This window comes from Sphaeramia orbicularis, chromosome 3 (genome assembly GCF_902148855.1).
Source record: "Sphaeramia orbicularis chromosome 3, fSphaOr1.1, whole genome shotgun sequence".
Taxonomy (NCBI): domain Eukaryota; kingdom Metazoa; phylum Chordata; class Actinopteri; order Kurtiformes; family Apogonidae; genus Sphaeramia; species Sphaeramia orbicularis.
Genome location: NC_043959.1, coordinates 39,823,512 through 39,845,863, shown reverse-complemented (window position 1 = coordinate 39,845,863; position 22,352 = coordinate 39,823,512). Strand labels below are relative to the sequence as shown.

The 22,352-nt window shown below is 37.7% G+C and overlaps 1 protein-coding gene across 6 annotated transcripts in view; it reads left to right on the top strand.

The window, feature by feature from the left end:
• trpm7 (transient receptor potential cation channel, subfamily M, member 7) overlaps nt 1-22,352 on the top strand; it is a 54,556-nt gene that overhangs the window by 6,456 nt on the left and 25,748 nt on the right. For 2 of the 6 annotated variants that reach the window (XM_030163553.1, XM_030163544.1), the window contains exons 1-19: nt 3,553-3,665; nt 5,200-5,279; nt 6,652-6,690; nt 7,513-7,714; nt 8,868-9,081; nt 11,983-12,107; nt 12,283-12,454; nt 13,067-13,241; nt 13,870-13,993; nt 15,292-15,364; nt 18,222-18,322; nt 18,721-18,855; nt 18,971-19,024; nt 19,101-19,241; nt 19,608-19,742; nt 20,054-20,331; nt 20,416-20,644; nt 21,642-21,797; nt 22,052-22,195. In XM_030163553.1, coding sequence (XP_030019413.1) covers nt 3,615-3,665; nt 5,200-5,279; nt 6,652-6,690; nt 7,513-7,714; nt 8,868-9,081; nt 11,983-12,107; nt 12,283-12,454; nt 13,067-13,241; nt 13,870-13,993; nt 15,292-15,364; nt 18,222-18,322; nt 18,721-18,855; nt 18,971-19,024; nt 19,101-19,241; nt 19,608-19,742; nt 20,054-20,331; nt 20,416-20,644; nt 21,642-21,797; nt 22,052-22,195 — 2,628 coding nt within the window. In that variant the 5' untranslated portion in view covers nt 3,553-3,614. Of the gene's footprint in view, nt 1-3,552; nt 3,666-5,199; nt 5,280-6,651; nt 6,691-7,512; nt 7,715-8,867; nt 9,082-11,982; nt 12,108-12,282; nt 12,455-13,066; nt 13,242-13,869; nt 13,994-15,291; nt 15,365-18,221; nt 18,323-18,720; nt 18,856-18,970; nt 19,025-19,100; nt 19,242-19,607; nt 19,743-20,053; nt 20,332-20,415; nt 20,645-21,641; nt 21,798-22,051; nt 22,196-22,352 lie in introns of those variants that run through there. The other 4 variants (XM_030163538.1, XM_030163520.1, XM_030163529.1 and 1 more) reach the window with 4 other exon arrangements.

The window sequence follows — 22,352 nt, the reverse complement described above, 5'->3', positions numbered from 1 at the left end:
ATCACGTGACTATGACTAAAAACATCTGCACTTGCATATTATGCTCATTGTTTATTTTGTTTCTCTTTATGGCAGGACTTTGTGCCACTTGAACAGTGCTTTACCTTCTTCCATATAGCATGGATGTATGGTGGAAATATGCATTAACATAAAAAGGGAAAGCACATTTAAGGTAGGTAGATAGATAGATAGATAGATAGATAGATAGATAGATAGATAGATAGATAGATAGATAGATAGATAGATAGATAGATAGATAGATAGATAGATAGATAGATAGATAGATAGATAGATAGATAGATATTTTATTGATCCCGAGGGATATTCAAGATTGATCCCGAGGGAAATTCAAGAGGGGCTTAGGGACTTCTTGTTTAACACGAAAAATCTGAAAATGACCAGAAAGCTGCCGTACAACACTCAGATGTGGTCATCTGTTTACCTATTTATAATGTACAGCATGTATCAATATTGGGTCTGATCAAGTGGTAACACGGGGACACATTTCATGTTTACCAGTCTCTGGCATGTAAGCAGAGTAACTTATATGCATATATTATACATATTTGAGTAGGCATTTTTAAGCACTTTAACATTATTTATAACAAAATTTGGGGAGATAAAATTTTTAGATGAAAAATGTCAAATTACTGTTTGATAACACGTGGACTTGAAACGGACTTAAATTTTCTAAGCTTTACGCAAGCATTCAAAACATGCAGTTCTCGACAGAAATTGTTATCAAGTAGGATAAAACCTTTTAGATATTACTTTCAACTATGCTAAAAATAAATTTTGGATTAAAATCTTGAAAAGTCTCTGTTTTATTGACATGAGAAAGTGGTAACACGTGGACGACTCTTAACCATTGCATGCATCACCCAAAATGTTGACTTATTTTTTTAAAACAACAAGCCAGATATAATCACAATGCTTTATTTAATGTATGTAATACTAACACAGTGTTATTTACAACTTGTGGTGGTCCATACTGATATAGGTAAATTACAAATAAAGAGTAATTTCTCACTAACAGTTTACAGATTATCTTTTTAAATGTGACAGATTAAATTAATTTTTTTAGATATCATTTTTAAATTCAAGTGGGTCAAATTCAAGCCATATTTTTATGTCTGAGGCATGGGTACGGTGTAACACGTACAATCAATATAATTGGTTGTACCTTTTCTACAAGTGGTATTTTAAAAAGGATAACAGTTCAATAAAATAGAGATCTTTAGCTAAAAAAATGAGCCCACTTGATGTGTGCAAATGTACTTTTTTATGTTGATGTTCACTTTCGCTTGATCAGACCCTATTGTATATTTTGCTACATGCAAATAATGAAATGTGTTTATGTCCTTTATTTTTTTAGAGTAATAATATTCCATTCAAAATGTAGGCTAATAGCAGGACTTTAAATGTGAAATATCATAAGATACAGTATTGTGCTATATATTGTGTGGGAATTAGATGACTTATTGTGACATGAGATTGTGGTCATATTGTCCAGCTGCAGTAATATGTATTTTTTTTAGTAATATGGAAAGATTGGCATTAGGCTTTTATCGCAGTAGACATTTTGACATAGGAGGAAAAGCACAGGTCCCACCTACTTCTACTGTGCTCCATGTGACAAAAGGAGGAACAAACTGTATGGAAGTCAATAGCATGAGATATTTTTTCAACCTTGTTTGAATTATGCCATTGACTACATATATGTTTGTCGATGTAAAAGATAATTAGAAAGCCACAGTGTGTTTTAAAGGTAGTAAAGTGTTACGTTTAGTGTAAACTGGCTGCACCTCATGTCATGTGATGCACATCTCAATGGAGAGCACAAGTCCCGCCTTCTTCTTTCCCCATTTGACTTCATTTTGGAAACAATACGTGAGTAGATGGTGGTCATTTCACATAAAACTCACTGGTCCTGCACTATCTTTATGCTAATCTTTGACTTTGTTGACTAAATTCCATCCTATATGTTATTGGCACCATGATTCAAACAATGATTTCTTTCCCACCACTACCATACACTTTACCATACAGCTCTATGGGACACTCCAGAAGGAGTAGGACTTTGCCTCGCTATTCAATTGCCCCAGTAAGATGACCTGTCAAGTGGCCAAAACACACAACACCACCAACCATAATCCACAACAGTTCAATACTATTGAGTCATTGTCAGTTTGACTAGTTTTCTTGTAGTTTCATCATCTTTACTTTACCATTTGAGTCAAAATGTTGTTAGTGGAAGTATTATTGTCACCGCTGCTGGTTATTGATTTTACTGGATGTAGCTGTGTGTAATGTCGCTGCTCTAATCGGAGACTTAATACCAACACATTGTAAAGTATCTGCAAATTGTGTTCTGCACAGGTCAGTGTTCATGTGATGCATTATTTTCAACCAAGGGAATATTTGATGGTACTGTCCAGTATTTTAGACTGAATGAGTAAAACTACAAGCATTCAACGCCAAACCTTTTAGAAAAGCTTGTAATGTTTGATTCTTGTGTTTCTCTACCTTTATCCTTCTGTTTACAACATGGTTATTACCTTTTTTGAGGCACACACTGTTGCTTTCAGTTCTAAATCGGTGCTTCTAATAATAAGGATTTTATAAAGACAGAAATCAACTATCTTTGACTTTATAACAAACTGAATGACCACTGCACTGAACATCTCTCTAAAAATTTAGGTTTTTCAAGTCAATAGTCAATAATTCCAGTAGAAAGAAATTGCTTACTTTAACCATGTTCTGCTGGTGCTGATGATTTGTAAAGTATCTTGTTGATTAATCAATCCACCGGACTGATCAATCAGTCTGTCTCTGCAGCTGTGAAACTTGATGCTTGTGTCACCAGTCACATCATGACTTGTGTGTGTATATAAGCCAAAACAGGGTAAAAATAAAGCTTGCATTATGACATAAGTAGGACTTCTGTCTTACTTTTGCTGCTTTCTGATCATAACTTGGTTTCATATGAAGCTTCTGTTATCGGCTAATCCATGGTTTTGTGTTGCACTGAAATGATTCCGACTATAAACAAATAGCTCAGGGTTTAACAGGTTGATTGTGTTTAGTGTATTAAAATCATTAGTTTACTGTCACTTAGACTGACCTGAATGTTTTTAATGCTGTAGTCTGCGTGGAGTCTGAGTTGTTAGGAGAGGTTTTGTGTGCACTGTATGAATCACAGTTGGTGGTGTGCCCTCAGTAGACAACAAGGTATATATCATTGAGGCCTCTGCCCATCCACTAATCCTCTCCCACACCCCCGCCTCCCTCGTCTCTTTCTCCTCAGTCTAAGTATAATATCTAGTTTGTCCCAGACACATTCATCTGCCCCTTGAGTGGCTTCTTACAGATTAACTGTGGATGGAGTTCGGAGGCTGCAACCTCTCACTGATCACTTAGTGTTTAACTGAGGCCGGATCTGTACGATAACCGCTCTGCCGTAGACTTTGAGACCTGTGTGGACATTTTTTAGCACATCTTCAGTGAGACGGAGACTGAGAGAAGTGTAGTGATTTGTCGCTGATGATCCAGTGCTCGAGAAGAGGCTGCGGTGACTGTGGTTTTGTCCAGGAGATGCATGAAGGAGTCCTGGTATGTTCCTGTACAAAGCCCTTAAACACAGAGATGAAGAGGAGGACATCCAGGTATGCACTCATTGGCTCGGTGTCGCTGGTCAAACAGTGGGATGACCTGTTTGTTGAGACGCTTCTGTAAATCCACCTCTGGTTATAGGCAGCATCAAAATCAGGGCCCTGTGGATGCATCTGTGAGAACCAGTCAGGATTCTGCTTGTTTCCTTGCTGTTGTAACCTGTAGACACAGCAGTAAATGTGAAGAAACCAAAAAACATTACTGAGGTTTCTAGCACTGCAGAAAAGATACAGTATCATATTAAAGTGAATAGACACTGCCATCTATTACTTCTAGTACTGGAAGATTTGTTTTGCGCTACTTCCTAATTTATTAGAATAATCCAAAATGTTCTAAAAATGCACAGTTTTTAGTGTCATAACAGCTTGGTCCTAAACAGTGAAATGTCAGATGAGTTGTAAGACATATGATAACTGCATCATACACACTTTATACTACAGTCTGTGTGTGCCTTCTGTGTAGCGTTTTATTGCTTTATGGCTTTTACGTTTGTGATATTGGCTTCTGTTTTGACCTTCTGTGCAGTTTTTATTACTTTTATACATGTCACTGTTATAGATTAATACTTCCTGGTTTTAAACTCCAATTTTTACCCTTTTTTTATACTACCCTTGCATAGTATAACACCTCGTAATAATTATTTCAAAAGGTTATGTGTACATAACGCTGGTTTACTTATTGACAAACAAGCCATCACAGCACATAAGCCCTTCACAAACCTGTGGAAAACACTGTTTCTGTTTCTTTTCTGGTTTCTGTTTTGTAAACCTCCATCAGAAAAATACAATCTGCCCTTCAGTATTTCCACCCCTACTTGTGGTAATGCTATTGTCCGAGGTTCAGGAATACTTGAAACGCCTTGGTGTAAAGCAGGTGACAGTGTTTGCAGGTTTTCCCTCTTTGTACTGGAAGGGATTACTGCCACTAATCGCTCGTGGGTCTCTCTGTGCCTTACTGGCAGAACAATAAGGCATATGAGGCATTAATTGAAAATTCCTGGGACATAAATCCTTGTTTTGAATAAATGATGATGGAGCACAAGACTTATTTTATTGCTGTCCTTAACACTGACTGAAATGCAGCCCCGGAACTGTGTTATACCTGATTTTTATTTATTCATTTTCTCTTTAATCTTCTATCTAATCCTTGATTTGGAGCCAAATCCTGGATTAAGAGGTTACTAGCTCCCTTTTGGCCTTTTTAGGGTGTTCACAATTTATTCTTTACAGAAATAATTGTTTTTGTGCTGAAGTAAATCAGACAATGCACCATATTTGTGCATATATGAATTAACCTTTGTGAATTGTGCATGAATAATTTGTATTTTTGATACTAAAACTGATCAGATAGTATTGTGCCGACGCTCTTCACTGTACTGTAGGTAATTGTTCTAACATCCTAAGTGTTGCAATGCGTTCAGCAGCTTAAGTTTTTTAAAAACAAACACATTAAAGACATAAATGCAAACTTAAGAATGATCAGCTGTTCACATTATGCATTGGTTTGTCTTTTTTTTTCTCTCCACAGTCCCTGAAACCCTGGATAGAAAGCACTTTCACCAAGAGGGAATGTGTGTACATACTTCCAGTGTCAAAGGACCCCCACAGGTATGTGTTTGTGCTTTGGCCCCTTCTTAGAAATACTGTAGTGCGCCTTGTGGAGATGCCCATGGAAACCGTGTAATTGTATGGTGCGTGTGTGTTAAGGTAGGCCCAAACCTTAACCACTACTCTCCAAAGGGTAAATGAGTCTGTTTCCACATAATTTTTATGTTTATGTCTGTCACTGTAATTACAGATTTAACTGAAGGGGGGAAGGCCAGTGATGATGTTGTGTATCATATTTTTCTGTTGTACTAAGGCTAGGATTTCTTCATTTCTTTCAGATGTTATCAATGTAATGTTAGAGTTTCTCTAATATGTAAAAAAAAAAAAAAAAGTAATTGTGTGAGCTAGATGTGACTATAGGAAGGTATTAGGACATTGCAAGCATTGACTTGTCTTCCAAATTTCTGCAATATATTATGAACTTAGAAATGATCTTATTTATATATTAGAAATTATCTTATTTATATCACAAAACCTGTTCTATATGTTTACTGTATTTGTATTTTGTTTCCCTATGTATTATGGTCAAAATAATCTATTTTCAGTCTATTCTAATAACTTGCACAATTATTTTAGTTTAATAATCTGAATATAATAATTATTTTTCTCTACTATTTTTATAATAATTATCTGTGAGAGTATGTTCAGAAGTGATGTTTTGTCACACATTTCCACAGGCCCCCTGGAATCTTACAAAGCCATGTTAAAATTGTATGCAAGGCTTGGCATGCGAGAGAGTGAGACACTGCTCTTGCTTCTTTATAATATGGATATAAGAAATTTCAAATAAATCAGACTTTTTATTTGTATAACTCTTGGTAATTCAATATGGAATATATTCTTGTTTACTTTTCAGCAGACTTCCCTGTCTGTCAGCCATTTCTGTTTTTAGTTACACTTTGAAGAAGTTGCATTCTTCACTTCTTGTAATCCTGCACTGAATCCAGGTTACTCTTTGCCATATGTTTTCTTTTACATCAATTATTTGCCACTGGTTTTCCTTCACTAAGGACAGTATGTGCTGCTGCTGCTGGATTTGTTGGAGGTGTTGGTGAGCATAGTTCCCTTTAACATGGAACCAAAGCCCCCCATGTGACTGTGATCTAAGTGAGAGTTCCCTTGGCAGGTTTCATAACTCTCTCCTGGTTAAAGGCCAATCTAAGTGGGCTGCCTGCCCAGTAGACAGATAACCTTCCTTAATGTCCTCAAACTTCTACCTAGAACTTCCCTCTCACTGGGAGAGTTCAGCTGTCACATTGTTCATCCATCAAACTGCCTTGGTAGTGTTGTGAAACCCTACCTCGCCTTTTGTGACAAGTGTTTATTTGTTTTTAACTACTGATTAATAGTGTTTGTGTGAAATTCCTTGCAGATGCCTTCCAGGATGCCAGATTTGCCAACAGCTAGTTCGGTAAGTGTGTGTTTGGTCTTTTTACTCATTATCTGTTGCCTAGCAGGTTTAGCCTGAGAGAATCTAAGCTAACCCGTTACTTTACATCTGAAAAAAGACTGCAGGCACATTCTTGTATCGTGTTGTGTGTGTGTGTTTGTGTTGCTGACCATCAGTCCTCAGGAAACGATTTACTTATGGGCTTTGCGTGTCAGACAGCTCAGTGTGTCCTAAGGTGACTAGAGTAGATAAGGAATTAAGAGGAATTATGTTCAGTATGTTGCATTTATGATAAAAATTACATTTGTCATGTTTTTATTTGCAGTGTGTGAACAAATCAACAGATAAATGTAAAATAAGCACCTTCTCAGGGTTACGGCCATAATAATACCCTGTCGACTTTCATTGTAAGGGACTCTTCTGTGTCTTTCTTCTGCTCCTCTACAGTGACAACACTAGCTCTTGTTAGCTTCAAAATAGTCTGTCAACGTCAACAAAAAACAACCTTACACCACAGAACAGACTCCAAGGCAAACTTCATATTTTTTACAGTGTACCGTTTTTTTAAAAAATGAATTAAAGCTCACCTCCAGTCTGCCAAAGCTTATTGCTGTTCATCAGTCTTATGGTTATTTTATTTTGTGGCTTCATGAGGGATTGGTCAATGACATGCATGAAAATGGAAAATGTCCATAAAAATGTCCTGCAATTTAAAGAAATTTAAAAAATCCAGGTCCAGCAGCTTGGTGTCACTAGTCTCCCCCTGTGTTAATTTGGATAAATATAAAGTAATAAGCATATTATTGCATCAGGTGTTAAAAGTGCTTGTGTTTTGCTGTCTAGGTGCTGCTGTGGGCGTCTGGTGCGGCAGCATGTTGGCTTCACTGCCAGCTTGGCCACGAAGTACTCGGACGTGAAGCTGGGTGAAAATCCCAACCTGCCCGAGCTGGAGGAGTGGTCGGTGGAAAAACACACAGAGGCGAGCCCCACTGATGCCTATGGTGTCATCAACTTCCAGGGAGGGTCTCACTCCTACAGAGCCAAGGTAGGATGGCAAATTCCACTCGGCTGTATTTAAAAAGAGGATTAGTGGCTCTGTAACTTGGACATGGATTATTGAAATATGGTCTAACACGGTGTGCAATTTTTTTTAACACAGTGGATTTATTTAAGGGTGGAAAAAATGTGATTTGAACATTCTTTAATTTACTTAACCCTTTAACCCCTAATGTATCTGTGGTGAGCATTCTGATTATATGATTTATTTTAGACATTAACAAAAATTCAACCGTTTGCTCAATAAGAAAATTTTGGAAACATGCTTAGAGAATAGACCTTGTGCTTTCCATAGACATCTGAGCATGCTCAGTACACCCCCTGCCCCTATGGAATGGGGGATGCAAAACAGCAGTGAGTGAGACTGACTCGCTCTAAAAAATAGATGGTTTGGACTTATATGTGTTTTTTTACACTTGTTTCCTTGTGGGGTTTTTTTGTTTTTATTGTTGTTTACAGTGTTGTGATTTTCCTTTATTTATTTTTTTTTAACTGTGTTATTACCAAGTTTTGACCATGTAACTGCTTTTTGGAGTTCAACCAGGTGCCAAAAAGCAGCTGAACTGATTTAGGAAAAAAAATAGCCCCAAATCAAAAAAATACTCAGCCAAAAATTCAAATACTTGTTGTTGTTCAGTGTGTTACAGTTCACAGTTCATGTTAAACATCCTAAATCTCTTATTGATGTGCATTCCAAGTGCCTTATTTAGTAAAAACCTGTAAAACTTTAATTCCTCTCTCTGTCTTTTTCTGTTATTCCACCCTGTTTTGACCCTAAAACACACAGTAAAGCCAAACAACTGAAGAAAAGAAACACAAGCACATATTCACAGCTGCTTATGACACTACTACAGCCACAAATTCCAAGTAGCCCATTTCATTCAAATAATGCCTCAAGGATTTAAAGGGTTAAAATCATTTCAAATACCCCTGTGTCTCCATATGTCTTCTACTTGTAGCTCAGTTTTACAGACTCCTTAAAATATTTCCCATTTTTGTTGTTTTCTTCATGTCTCTACCTTATGTGTTGAATATTTATATGTAGTTATTAAAAGATCATCTGAAGGTCTCCTCTTTGGAAGTTAATATAAAATAATAGAGTTGTTGCAGTGTTCTTCATATGTCTGAATATGTTTTTACAGTATGTGCGTTTGTCCCACGACTCGCGGCCAGAGAGCATCCTGAAGCTGATGATGAAGGAGTGGCACATGGAGCTTCCCAAGATCCTCATCTCTGTCCATGGTGGAGTTCAGAACTTTGAGCTGCACCCACGCATCAAGCAGGTGGTAGGAAAAGGCCTCATCAAAGCTGCAGTCACTACCGGGGCCTGGATTCTCACCGGAGGGGTTAACACAGGTATGTTGTCAGAGAAATCACTGTTTTTTTTTTAAAAATATACTGTGGAGAGAAGAAGGTTCAGTGAGCTTATCTCACACCCACTGTCAACACCATCGCTGTTTCAGACACAGTTGGTGTATTTGCTGTGTTGTAGAAACATATTTTATGTGCGTTAATGGAAATATTCTTTAAAGCATTTGTTTTTATTCTTGATTAATTTCTCCTATTTTCAGAAGGCGAGTGAATGTACTTTGAGACAGAATTAGTTTTCCTCTTTAATAATTTCTGATGTAGCAAATATTTAACTTTCACTGTTCAGCCTTTTACCTGCCATCTACCTAGACCTTCCCATAAATCCTGAAATGGCTGAGTTGCAACAGCTATGTGAACGGATAAGGAGACCAAACTTTTACCCCTCATCTGAGGGGGTAAAAAGAAAAATTGCTCTACAGTCACAGAAAAAATTGTTAGACCACCCCTTGTTTTCTTCAGTTTTTTGTTCATTTTAATGCCTGGTACAACTAAAGGTACATTTGTTTGGACAAATATAATGATAACAACAAAAATAGCTCATAAGAGTTTAATTTCAGAGCTGATATCTAGCCATTTTCCATGTTTTCTTGATAATAACCAAAATGACTTCAGTTCTTACATCAATAGCTATGGCATTGTACTGCGAAAATAAGTGCTTTTAGGCATTCCATGTTTTCTTTTGTCTGTTTTAGTCATATGATACACACAGGAGTTAGTACTTGATTGCATAACCATTGTTTTTGATGACTTTTGATGGTCTAATAATTTTTTCCGCGACTGTATGTTGTCTACTGTTTGACAGCCATTCTTTATGAATATAGCCTGTTCTGCCATTGTTGTCTACTTTTATTTACCCCCTGCTGATTGATTGACAAAATGACTTATTTTATCAAAGAACATAAACACTTGGTCTGTTACTTTTTACACATATAGGGTGACATGCCATTAAATCTTTGCATTTTCCTTGTACAAAAACCTAACCTCAGGTTATAGCAGAACAGTAGAATACTACAGCAACCTGCTTTCTGAAAGTAGTAAAGTCAGGAAATTGCAAAATAAAATGAACACATATGTTCCACTTCCTTAGAGATATTAATTGAGATTCACTTGAAAACATTCACTGTCCACAAACCTGCATGACCACAGAGGATCCATCAGCGCGATGCGCTGATGTAGCAGAAGTTAAGTAATACTGGCCTCTAAGCGTGTCATTTGGCTGTATGTCGTGGCCGAGGTGTGTCTGCAGCCACAGTGAGCTGTTAAGATAGTGTGGTCTGATCATAGTGTTTAAATCATTACTCACAGGGGTCAATTAACCAGACCAGTGATTACTCTTAATGCCTCTCTGGCAGCCCGGCCAGCTGGGACAGTCTTCTGGCTCACAAATTACTGCTGAATCCATGATATCCATTAGCTGAGGATTGTGGTACACAAACAACTCCGGGTACTAATGGAGTTGTGTGGACCTGCCCCTGAGGCGGCAATTTGGTAACAAAATCACTAGTGCTGTGGCTGTTTCTTTTTAGAGACTTGGATAACAGGATCCTTACAGTATTGATGGATTTACACCAAAATATATTATATTTATGGATTGTCAGTCATATTTTAATACATGTAAGAATTTGTAGTAGTTAGACTTGGTTAAGGTCATGTGGATTTTAATACCTTATGAGGGTGGTGCATGCAGTGGTACCTTTTTGTGAGGGTTCCACTATGTTTTCATTTACGTTTGTCATTTTATGGTGTAGAAAAGTTCCTCAGATACTTCCGGGAAGAGGGAAATCTGCTTGAGGTTTCTCCCTGTTAAAAGGAAGTTTTTCCTCGCCACTGTCACCAGCCACAAGTGTTTGCTCCTGGAGGATTCTGTTGGGTTTCTGTAAATTGACTTGAGCATCTGGTTCCAACCGGCTCTATATGTTAAGTGTCATAGTATGACTTTTGTTATGATTTGCGTTATATAAATAAAATTTGATTTGACGATCCTATCTGTCTGTTAACGCCTCCATTGACATCCCACGTGAATCACAGCCGGAGATAGAGGGCCAGTAACTGAGCAATGTGCACAAATCCTCACCTTTAGCTGTGTGTAATTGGATAAATCCCTTGTGTCTCAACTGTTGCCAACCAGCTAGCACTAAGGAATCACTAAGGTCCACTCCATCACAGTTTTAGCAGGAGAAGGAAGAAATGGGAAAGAAATAGACCTGTCGAAAAAGGGATGTTGTCCTTTGTGTGCAGCTGGACAGGAACCATTTTACTGCATGGCATACGCAAAACAGTTAAATAGTTTAAACAAAAAACAAAACAACAACAAAAAAAAACCCTAAGTGAATATACTTTTAGCAAATATTGTAAATATTTTCTGTTCAGTAAATATTTGTTTTGGAGAAGAAAACTTGAAATGCTCTTTTCTCATTTGCACACATCTAATGAAGCTTAATATAAAATATTAAATCATTATTTAGCCTCAATTATGGTGAAAATAGAGGGGCAGAATTTTTATTCATAGATTCCACTACTTCTATGAAGCCAACACTTTGGTAAATCTATTTCAAACACTTTGTCCATGAGTAAAGGTGTGTTTTCACATGAGATTTGAAAATTTTCATAAATCTGACTTGAAATTTTCAATATTTGGGCTGAGTTGTATCTTTCTACTGTGCTCCAGGACAACGATAAGGCCTCATTTCATATAAAACGGAGATTATCCTGATCATTTTGATATAAAACACTTGGGTATTGGTATTTGTAAGTACCTCAGAAATAGAGGTGAATTTAAGAAAGTATGTGAAAATCATGAAAATATCCACAGACCTGAATGAGTTAAATCTTTCTCTTTTGTCCAGGAGAGGATTAGAAGTTCTTAATCTTTCTGTTGTTTTGTAGGTGTGGCAAAGCATGTTGGAGACGCACTCAAAGAGCACTGTTCAAGATCATCAAAGAAAATTTGCACTATCGGTATTGCACCCTGGGGAGTCATCGAAAACAGGAACGATCTCATTGGCAGAGATGTAAGACACAATAATTGTCTATTTTACAAGAATATTTTTAGAAGCCAAACCTCGCTGTCCCTCTAGTGTTGTTTTTTCATGGACAATAATTGTTGTAGGGTAGTGCATGGAAGAAATGTGAAACTAATAATTTTGATTAAGTTTCTGTTACCATTGTCTCCTTTCCACACACCAGATCATTGCTCCGTATCAGACACTGCTGAACCCTCTGAGTAAACTGAACGTTCTCAACAATCTGCACTCCCATTTCCTCCTGGTTGATGATGGGACAGTAGGAAAGTACGGTGCTGAGGTCAAACTTCGCCGTGACTTGGAGAAGCACATTAACCTTCAAAGAATACATGCACGTAAGAATCCCAGGAATTTAACATTTCTGACACATAATCTCTTCTAAAAATAAAAATCATCATCTGTGAGGACCAGAGCTTCATGTCTAAGCTAACAGAGTCCCTTCTGATAACAAAAACTTAACTGACATTGTGCTTTTTGTGCTTTTTGTGTTACTTTGGCACCTCAGAGTTGTCTAATGGTCAAAAGTGTTTTCATCTTCGAGGATATATGGAGTATACGTCCATACGGTATTTGCCTGATGTTGCTTAGTTATGTTATTCCTCAGTAAGGTTGAAATAATAAATAAAAAATGAAATTATTTTTACTGGTGAATTATTAACGTACTGATTTTAGGTATAATTGAGCAATGGAGGCTTGGAATGTATGACCATTAAGCCATTTAAAGAATAAACACCTTTGTTAATTGAATCTAAACATTTAACTGTAGTCTCATTTGAGTCTGTCTTTGGGTGGTGGAAACAGCCTGATAAAACTGAGCTGGACATTATTATCTCAGCCTCCCACAAACTGTCACCTGGGTGGGTCTGCATCATATGAGGTGAAAGAGATGAGGATGCTAATGTAAAGTCAAGTTGTGAAAGCACCTCTTTTGTCCTGTTTTTCTTCAGGGATTGGTCAGGGTGTTCCTGTCGTGGCCCTAATCTTTGAAGGGGGTCCTAATGTGATCCTGACAGTACTGGAGTACCTTCAGGAGAGTCCTCCTGTCCCGGTGGTGGTTTGCGAGGGGACGGGCCGTGCTGCTGACATACTGGCCTACGTCCACAAGCAGACTGAGGAGGGAGGGTACGACAAACACAGCATAACACACATTAATACACACAGCCAGTGGAAACAAAACAATGTAAAGAGTAAACAAATATAATGGTGACATTATAACCGTTATGAATAAATTATAAGGCAGTATGATGCTACAGTTGCAGACAGTGATGTAACATTTCCTGTGATGGCATCCACGTTGGTGGCTCTGATCTATTTCTAAAACCCAACCACAGCCTAGTCTGTTATAAAGGAGCCGAAAATAGCTTGAACAGTGACAGAGAGAAGTTAAAAGCTCCTAGAGGCTTAATCAGCCAAAGAAACTTGTACAGATCACTAAATGTGTCCATGAAGTTAAAAAAGAGAATGAGCTTAATCTACTGAAGTGAATTAATAAAAGATATTTACCACAGTATGTGGTATGTTCTGCAAACATAAAGCCTCCAATATGTATTAAAATCTTATACTTCATCTGGATCTAATGGCTTTAAGGTGGTCGTAGCCACCTTATTTCCCACAACTGTAATTTATCGGTATAACTGCAGTTAATTTATTCAAGGCATTTAAGGAGATGAAAACTAACCATAAAACTTTCGTATCAGCATGTATTTCAACACTGATGTGTTTTTCTTTTTTTTTTTTCTTTTTTTTATAGGAATCTTCCTGATGGAGTGGAGACTGACATAATTGCAACCATCAAAAAGACTTTTAATTTTAGCCAAAGTGATGCCATCCATCTCTTTCAAACTCTGATGGAGTGCATGAAGAGTAAAGAACTGGTAAATTCCATTCATATTCAGGAATGCGGTCATAAAATATATTTAAAGGGTTCTGATTCATTTTACCTTGAAATATAAAAATCAACACATAGGGAAGGGCACTGGAACCTGGTGCTAAATGAGCCCGGGGTCAAATAAATGAAGATGGTGTTATCAAGAAGCTATTTTCTGAGCTTAGAGCAGCAAGTCTTTTCCAAATTTGGCCAGAAAAAAATAAGTGATCCATTACAAAACCCTGCGAAAACCTGTAAAGTATAGGTTCAGAAATGTGGAGTTGGACTGTTAAGCACATAACGATAGTTGATCTGTTTGTGTATTGAAACCTGCTAGCATACATTTAGAGTTAGCATGTTAAATCTATGCTATGCTAGTGCCCACCCTGGAGATTAAAAGACACGTTCTGTTATGGATCTGTTTATAAATTAAATCTGAAATGGTCAGAGCATTATCTGTTTCATTCATAGTTTCACAGATCATTGCAGGTGAATTTAAAGATCTTGAGGCTCTAGGCAAACTACAACACTATCAAACTACTATTGAAGAAAAAGTCGTGTTTTTAATTCTATGAACTCTTTTTTTTTTGCTGTAAATAATTATTTCTATATCTGTCATGTTACTATCATAATAAAATAAGAATCAGTGATGGCTATTAGTTCAAAACAATGCTGTTACACTTTCCTTATAAAACAGATGTATTATATATTAATTAGGCCAGGACTTGCTTGGAAAAAAGCAAGTCAAATAATTTTGTTCTCATTTGAACTATAACCCTAACCCTACAAAAGAACTGATAAGAATACCGTTAAAATAGAATAACCCCCGGAGAAATGTACATTTGCAAGAATGGAAGATGTATACATGAAAGGCTGCCACCCCCCCCCCTTTTTTTTTTTTGTTTTTTTCCTCTTATTGTATGTTGAAATCTCATATATACATTTATGTATGGTGAAAGCTACCCTCAAGGCAATGTTTTTGTTTACTGTTCATTACCTGTCTTTTGCTGATAATGGCAATAAAGTTTAAAAAAAAAATAGCTATAACCTATAACTGTTATTGATAAACAGTATTGATAAAAGTAGTGGTATTGATAAAATCGTAGTATCGCTAATAACACAAAGATTTGTTCAGTTAATCTAATTCTGACACATCAGTGATCTGGTGACCCCACTTTATTCATTCATTTATTTGGGGGGTATTTTTTTTAAATCATCACCTCATATTGCATGAGCCCTTCTAACATCTGGGCTGATGTCTGTGGGAGTCTGATTATGTGTGCTATCTTGTTTCTTGGAAAACAGATCACTGTGTTTCACATCAGCTCAGAGGAGCACCAGGACATTGATGTAGCCATCCTAAGGGCTCTACTCCAAGGTTTGTAACTCTTCTCAACCTTCTCTATCTAAGTGTCGCTGCTCTCAGTATCAGCGTCGCATGAAAATGATTCAGTCTTTTTATGATCTGCTTTGTTTGGTAGTATGACTAGTATAAGTATTTTTATACATATGTATCAGAGTAACAGTGTATATCACAATACTGTAAGTGATGTATATATACAATTAAGAAATGGTTTGCAATAACTACACCATACATCATCACATTCAATAATGTCCTTCTTTTTGTGTCATTTTGTCTGCCTCACATGACTAGATGCTAGACTTTGTTTTTACAGTCAATTTGGCCATTAATATGCCAGAGCACAGAACAACAGGAAATGGCTGTGGTTTATTGGCAATTTGATTGTGAGGTTTTTATTATTACTTATTGCTTCCTGTCAAATGTGTCCTGACAACCTGACTAGAGAGACTGAAACGGCTGACTGACTGACTGAGAAGGATAAAGGTTAAAAAAGAAAAGATGAGCAATCAGAGATTAGTAACATTAAATCCCTGACATTCAGCACCACATCTGTGGCTTGAATGTCAAGGGTAATGTAAATATTATGCAGATTCATGAGAGATTATATGTATGCATTATATTATCTGTATCATACCCTGGATGTGCAGAGCACTGCTTAGTCAGCTGACCACACATTGTGTGAATCTCCCATCGCTACAACAGTGTTGGCAAAAGCATTTTTGCATAAATGTCTCATTAATATTTAATTTGCCCTGAAAAAGTATTTTATAGGTCAGATGATGTCCGACTATTTAATAAGCTGCCAGTTTATTTATGTGGTACATTTCCCACCAGACATTTTGCCATTGATATTTTCATCTTACGGATAATGATACTAGCTCACATAATCACTGCATGACACAAATAAGACAAAATACTTAAAAACTGTAAAACTGATCTTGAATGTTCAAAATTAGAACAATATTTTTAGTGTCACAGTTCGAGCAAACCAGATGAGAGGTGCATTACCGCCACCAACTGACTGTTCCATGTCATGTATGGGTCTTTCTTCTCAAATTACATTACCATACAAAAAACCTGCATAGTCTTTTATTATATAGCAGGGCCAAAAGATTTACCTGGAACCAGACATATCTGCCAGAAGGCAAATATTAATTTTATCTGGCAGATCAGTCTGGGATCCTTCCCATCCAAACTGATGTCCATGGGCCAGACCAATGGCATCCTTTTTTCTGGTATGGGATGTGATCATGTGATTCCTCTCCTCTCTTCCCTCTCTCAATACTAGTCTGTCTGTGGTTGAAATACCACTGAAATTTGTGCCGAAGATTTTCTTGACCATCTTGTAAGAAATTTAAATTTTCCAACAACACCAAATCTTCATATTGAACAGCTCAATCTGACTCAACCAAGAACATTTAGACAGTTACAGCCCTAGCATTTTTACATTTAACTGAAACAAAGAAAAAATGACTGTAAAGGCCTAACAAATAAGAAAGATGTGTTTGTCATCCCACATGTTCTGACTGGTAGCTCTGCCCAACTCCATACAGTGGAACTTTAGTCCTGTACTAATTAATAGTGTCTTTTGGAAAACCAGAAATGATCCCTGTCCCTTGATTTGTCAAAGCCAGGCCAGTAAAGCATAGCCTCTGCAGTGACAACAGTATGGCCAAATCTCTCACATCATTCATATCACCCAACCCTAATTCTGCTGTTATGATTTCAAAAGGATGTTGTTGGTATTAGAAGGTTAGGATTTCAAAACTTGTGTTTTCATTCTGATATAGATATGCTTTGAAAACAGTGTTCCCCCGTGTGCCCTTCTTTTTGTTCGTGGATCATATTGCTAACATTCACAGGGTCTTTCTGTCTCTTCACTGTCAGTTTGTGCGCTGCATACCTTAGTTTATCCTTCTTCTCTATGTCTTTGATTGAGAGAAAGGAAGAATTTAAAGAAAAGTTTTTCTTGATTGTTTGACTTAATGTCCTCATATGTAGTCAGCATGATTCTGTTTGTGTTCTTCAAACTACATTTTAAAACAAAACGAAAAATACTTTCATTTGTCTGACTAAAGGCAAAGACATTCCATAGTCCATTTCTATTTTTCTGTCACTGTTTTCCTTAAAGAGGGGTGTTATCCTGAGTATGGTGGGCGCAGCAGACCTTTGCCTCATTCCAAATGATTTAGACAAAAGCCAGAAATTTATAAGTGACTGGTTCTGATCGATAGCCTGGAGAAACAGGTTCAGACACTCCAAAGCCAGGCTGAGAGCTGTGAGTGAATGTGACTAAAATGCCCACTCAGGCAAACATTTGCTAGCCTAAGACACACCCAGTGCAGTGAAACAGTAACTCATCCTCAAACAGACCCTCGGGTATAAAAGCTCTCAAGCCTCTTAAAGAAAATTGAGTGCTGTTCAGAGAGCTTCCTCTTTTTCACTCTGATTCAGTTAATTTATTACTTAGCGTGTATGCAGCTCTGAGCTCAGAGGAGGCCGAAGAAATGGCATCGCCATCGTCAGAAGTGATTATAGTTTAATCTAAGTTTCACTGACTTTTATTTCTGACATTCAGACAAGGTAACAGTGAATATAACCATGATTCAGATGGATTCTACAGGATAATACGGTGAAATAGACTAGTAACTGAACAGGGATTACTTCATGCTCTAATCTGCTCTGGAGCTGTATTAGTGTGTAATTGACTGCATTATTGCTTCAGTCCTGCTTTACGAACCCTCTCTAATCCTGCTAGCTGGCTAACAATAAATACAAAGTTATAAAGGCTTTATATGTCTGGGAATATATAAATGTATATATTTATGTGCCTGTATGTTTGGTAACACATAGCTGTACCTCTGTATTTCAGGCACAAACGCATCTGCCTTCGATCAGCTGGTCCTCACTCTTGCCTGGGACCGTGTTGACATTGCCAAGAACCATGTGTTTGTGTACGGACAGCAGCTCCTGGTACGTTTGTGTCTGTGTGAGAGCCAAAGCCTCCAGGGATGTTTGCTAAGCTCAACATTAGCTCCAAACCTTTTGACTTGCCCAAAATGACCTAGAAATCTCTGCTGACCACGATCTCCCATCTGCAATGCCAAGGGACTGCATTTGGGCAGGCTGCCATGAACTGCTTGTCTTGACTGTAACATGAACCCTATTACAGTTGTCTTCATAGGCTGCCCTCAGTGGTTATGTTTATTTTAGAACTCAGGAGTTCCTGGTGCTCGCACGAAGAGTAGATAGTATTTATTTGTCCAGTTTTTGGGTTGTTTTGGTAATTTGGCCATATTTTGGTACTCTCTGATATGCATGCTTTAATAATGTTATAAAATAATATACAATAACTTCATATTTGTGTATAGGTGAGCTCTCTGGAGCAGGCAATGTTGGATGCACTGGTGATGGACAGGGTGGACTTTGTCAAACTGCTCATTGAAAACGGTGTGAGCATGCATCGATTCCTAACTATCAGTCGGCTGGAAGAGCTTTATAACACGGTAATATTATAAAACGCTGCCTGTTAAAGTTGCGCATTTCTTTTGTCTTTGAGTGTAGTAAAGTCTTTTATTGTTGGTTTTCTTTGTTTTGCTTTATGGACATCTTCCATTTTAGAAACAACCTCCCAACAACCCAACTCTCCTCCACCTGGTTCGAGATGTTAAACAGGTGAGTTCAGTTCACTTCAGTCACTTTGTTCAGCTGATGTGAATTTGTCTTAACATCGATGTCTTCTGTGTTACAGAGTCACCTGCCTCCGAACTATAAGATCACTTTAATTGATGTGGGCCTGGTTATTGAGTTCCTGATGGGCGGGACTTACAGGTGCAACTACACCAGGAAACGCTTTCGAATCATTTACAACAATCTCCATGGCAACAGTAGGGTGAGTGGAAACTGATGAAACAGCTCTGTTGCAATTTGTCAAACCCCCTGCATTATGTTAATGTTTTCAAAGCTTCATCTGTGTTTTAACCTAAAGTTAAACTTCGTCAACACAATGTAAATGAGTTGTTCGCACATTGTAGTTTTGATTAAAGCAGCTATTATCTAATTTACTATGACTTAATAAGATTGGACTCTTAATGGAATATTTTCTTTTTTCTGTTGATTGTTGCTACATCAGTCAAACCCAGCATGACAAATTCCGTTGATAATGGTCTTTAAAGGTCTTAAAAAGCCTTAAATTTAACTTGAACACTTAAATGAAACTTGCAGAGCTTTTCAAAAAGTATTTTCATATTCTGCACAGAGGTCAGGACGCCACACAGCAGGACCTGGTTCCCATATGAGGAAAAGTCACGAGTCTTTTAGTATGCAGGCTGACAAGAGGGAGAAGACAAGGCACAACCAATTCATCAAGACTGCACAGCCATACAAACCGAAGGTAAACTTCAGCTTTTAGTCAAATGAACAAGGTTTGTAACAGACTGCATCTGACGTGCAAAAGTGGAAAGTGTTTGTGTTTCATATTAAAGGAAGTGTTTATGCTGAAAATAGAGGAAACTGCTTCAAGTGAATAAATTTTAATGCCATCTTTGCTGTATCAGCTCATTCTGGCAAAAACCATTATTTGAAAAAAAAAAAAAAAGCAACTCTGCATTTAAGCAACTGATGTTAACAAGGGGAAAATTATAAATATAAGGCCAAACCACTGTTTTTCCCACTAATCTTCTTCCTGTTTGTTTCCTCCATCAGCTGGAGTCTTCCGCAGAGCAGAACAAAAAAAGAAGCAAAGAAGAGATCGTGGACATTGACGACCCGGAGACACGACGTTTCCCCTACCCTTTCAATGAGCTGCTAGTGTGGGCGGTTCTAATGAAGAGGCAGAAAATGTCACTCTTCTTCTGGCAGCATGGCGAGGAAAACATGGCAAAGGCCCTGGTGGCATGTAAACTCTGCAGATCTATGGGCTATGAGGCCAAGAAGAGTGATGTGGTGGATGACACATCTGAGGAGCTCAAGGAGTACTCTAAGTATGTACAGTTGTGGTTGGTGACATGTAGCTGTAAAAGGGATGGTGTTTCTTAAAAATAAAGGTGTAATTTGATGTTTTGTAGTGAGTTTGGGACGTTGGCGGTGGATCTGCTGGAGCAGTCGTTCAGGCAGGATGAGACCATGGCCATGAAGCTGCTCACCTACGAGCTGAAGAACTGGAGTAACTCCACCTGTTTGAAATTGGCTGTTTCTTCCCACCTGCGCCCTTTTGTAGCTCATACTTGTACCCAGCTGCTGTTGACAGATATGTGGATGGGACGACTGAACATGCGCAAGAACTCCTGGTACAAGGTTCATGTTCCCTCTAGATTTTTTTTTCGGGGGGGGGGGGGGGGGGGGGTCACCAAAAAAACCTGAACCCAATGCAGTTTTGGTGTTGGTTTCATGGTTTCTCAAGTGGGATGGACGCAGTAGAGATGTGAATCTGGACTAGCCTCACAATTTGACTTGATTATGCTTCATCAGTCAATGAATGCACATTGTAGTATTTTATCCTAACACTACTCATAGCTGTTTTTTCATCATTTTATACAAGCAGTTGGGCGAATCTGCACTTTCTTTCTTTTTTTTTTTTTTTTTTTTTTAAATGTTGTTAATAATATAAATAGCTGCAGTTTGCTTTGCCAGTATCTTGGTACTGGTCTAAGTGCATAAACCTTACAAAAGCAAAACATAAATCCTTTTACAGTGTGTAACAAGTAAAGCTGTGAATATGCAGTGGTCTCACAAATCAATTTATGACATTCACATGGTGATGAATGTTTGAATTGAGGACCACATGTCAAGTGCACAACATATTGTATGAATCAGGCACTTTTTTTTTTACTGTTCTTTATTTGAGTTTAGTTAAGTCTTGGCCCCAGAAGTTGGTTGTAGTGTTGCACAAACAAAGGTTTGAATTCATATCTACTTCCAATCTCAGTTCAACCATTGGTTAAAGTGTTTTAAATGTCTGAACAACTTTTAGTCATAATAATCACTCTTACCTCAGGTGACTTCCTGGTACAAGATGCAACAGATTCTATTTGAAATCTGATTGATAAATTATTCACAACACTTAAAGTGTTTGTGATTGTAAATAGGGGTGTTCTGTTAATTAGAAACTGTTCAGGCAAATGAAAAGTCAGACTGGCTTTGTGCATTCTTAACTATAGTTTCTGGTACAGATTTTAATATTTGACAGATTTGATGATATGAAGACTCATGTTGGATTCATTGGTGCATGTGATTCAAAATAAGTAACAAATGTAGCCACATCCACCCTCATGAGTGTGCTGCTCGTCTCTAGGTGATTCTGAGCATCTTGGTGCCTCCTGCCATTCTTCTGTTGGAATACAAATCCAAAGCCGAGATGGCTCACATCCCTCAGAGCCAGGACGACCATCAGATGACCATGGAGGACAGTGAACATAATTTCCAGAACATAGCTGAAGACATCCAGATGGTTAGATTTGCCCACTCTCTTCACTCTCATTGTTTTCTTTTTTCATTTGCAGGTTTAGTCTCTCCCTACCTTCATATTGAACAACACCTTTGCATTGGTGTGTTGTCTAAAAACAGACTGAATATGATGTTTACTTCATTTCATTCACTCTGTTTTTTTCTTAGCTGTTTACTCTGTTCTGCATGCATCTCTCTTTGTCTCATTTTCTCTCCACTTAGTGGTTGTCTAATTTTGGACTTTTTAACCATGTGCAGGATGTGTTTAAGGAGGCCCGATCCCATGACCATGTGGAAGCAAAGAATGACATGGATACACACATTCGCTCCAGGAAGTTACCCTTAACCAGGAAAATTTATGCCTTCTACCACGCGCCTATTGTCAAGTTCTGGTCCAACACGGTATGCAGAAGATTATTCATCATTCATACACTCACCATGTACACATCCTTCTGTCATCTGGTAATGTGTCTAACTAGGATTCTGGGTAAAAAAAAAAGCTGTGATGTGAGAGGCTTCACTCAGAGGTCCTCTGAGGAAAAAGCTACATGAAACAGAT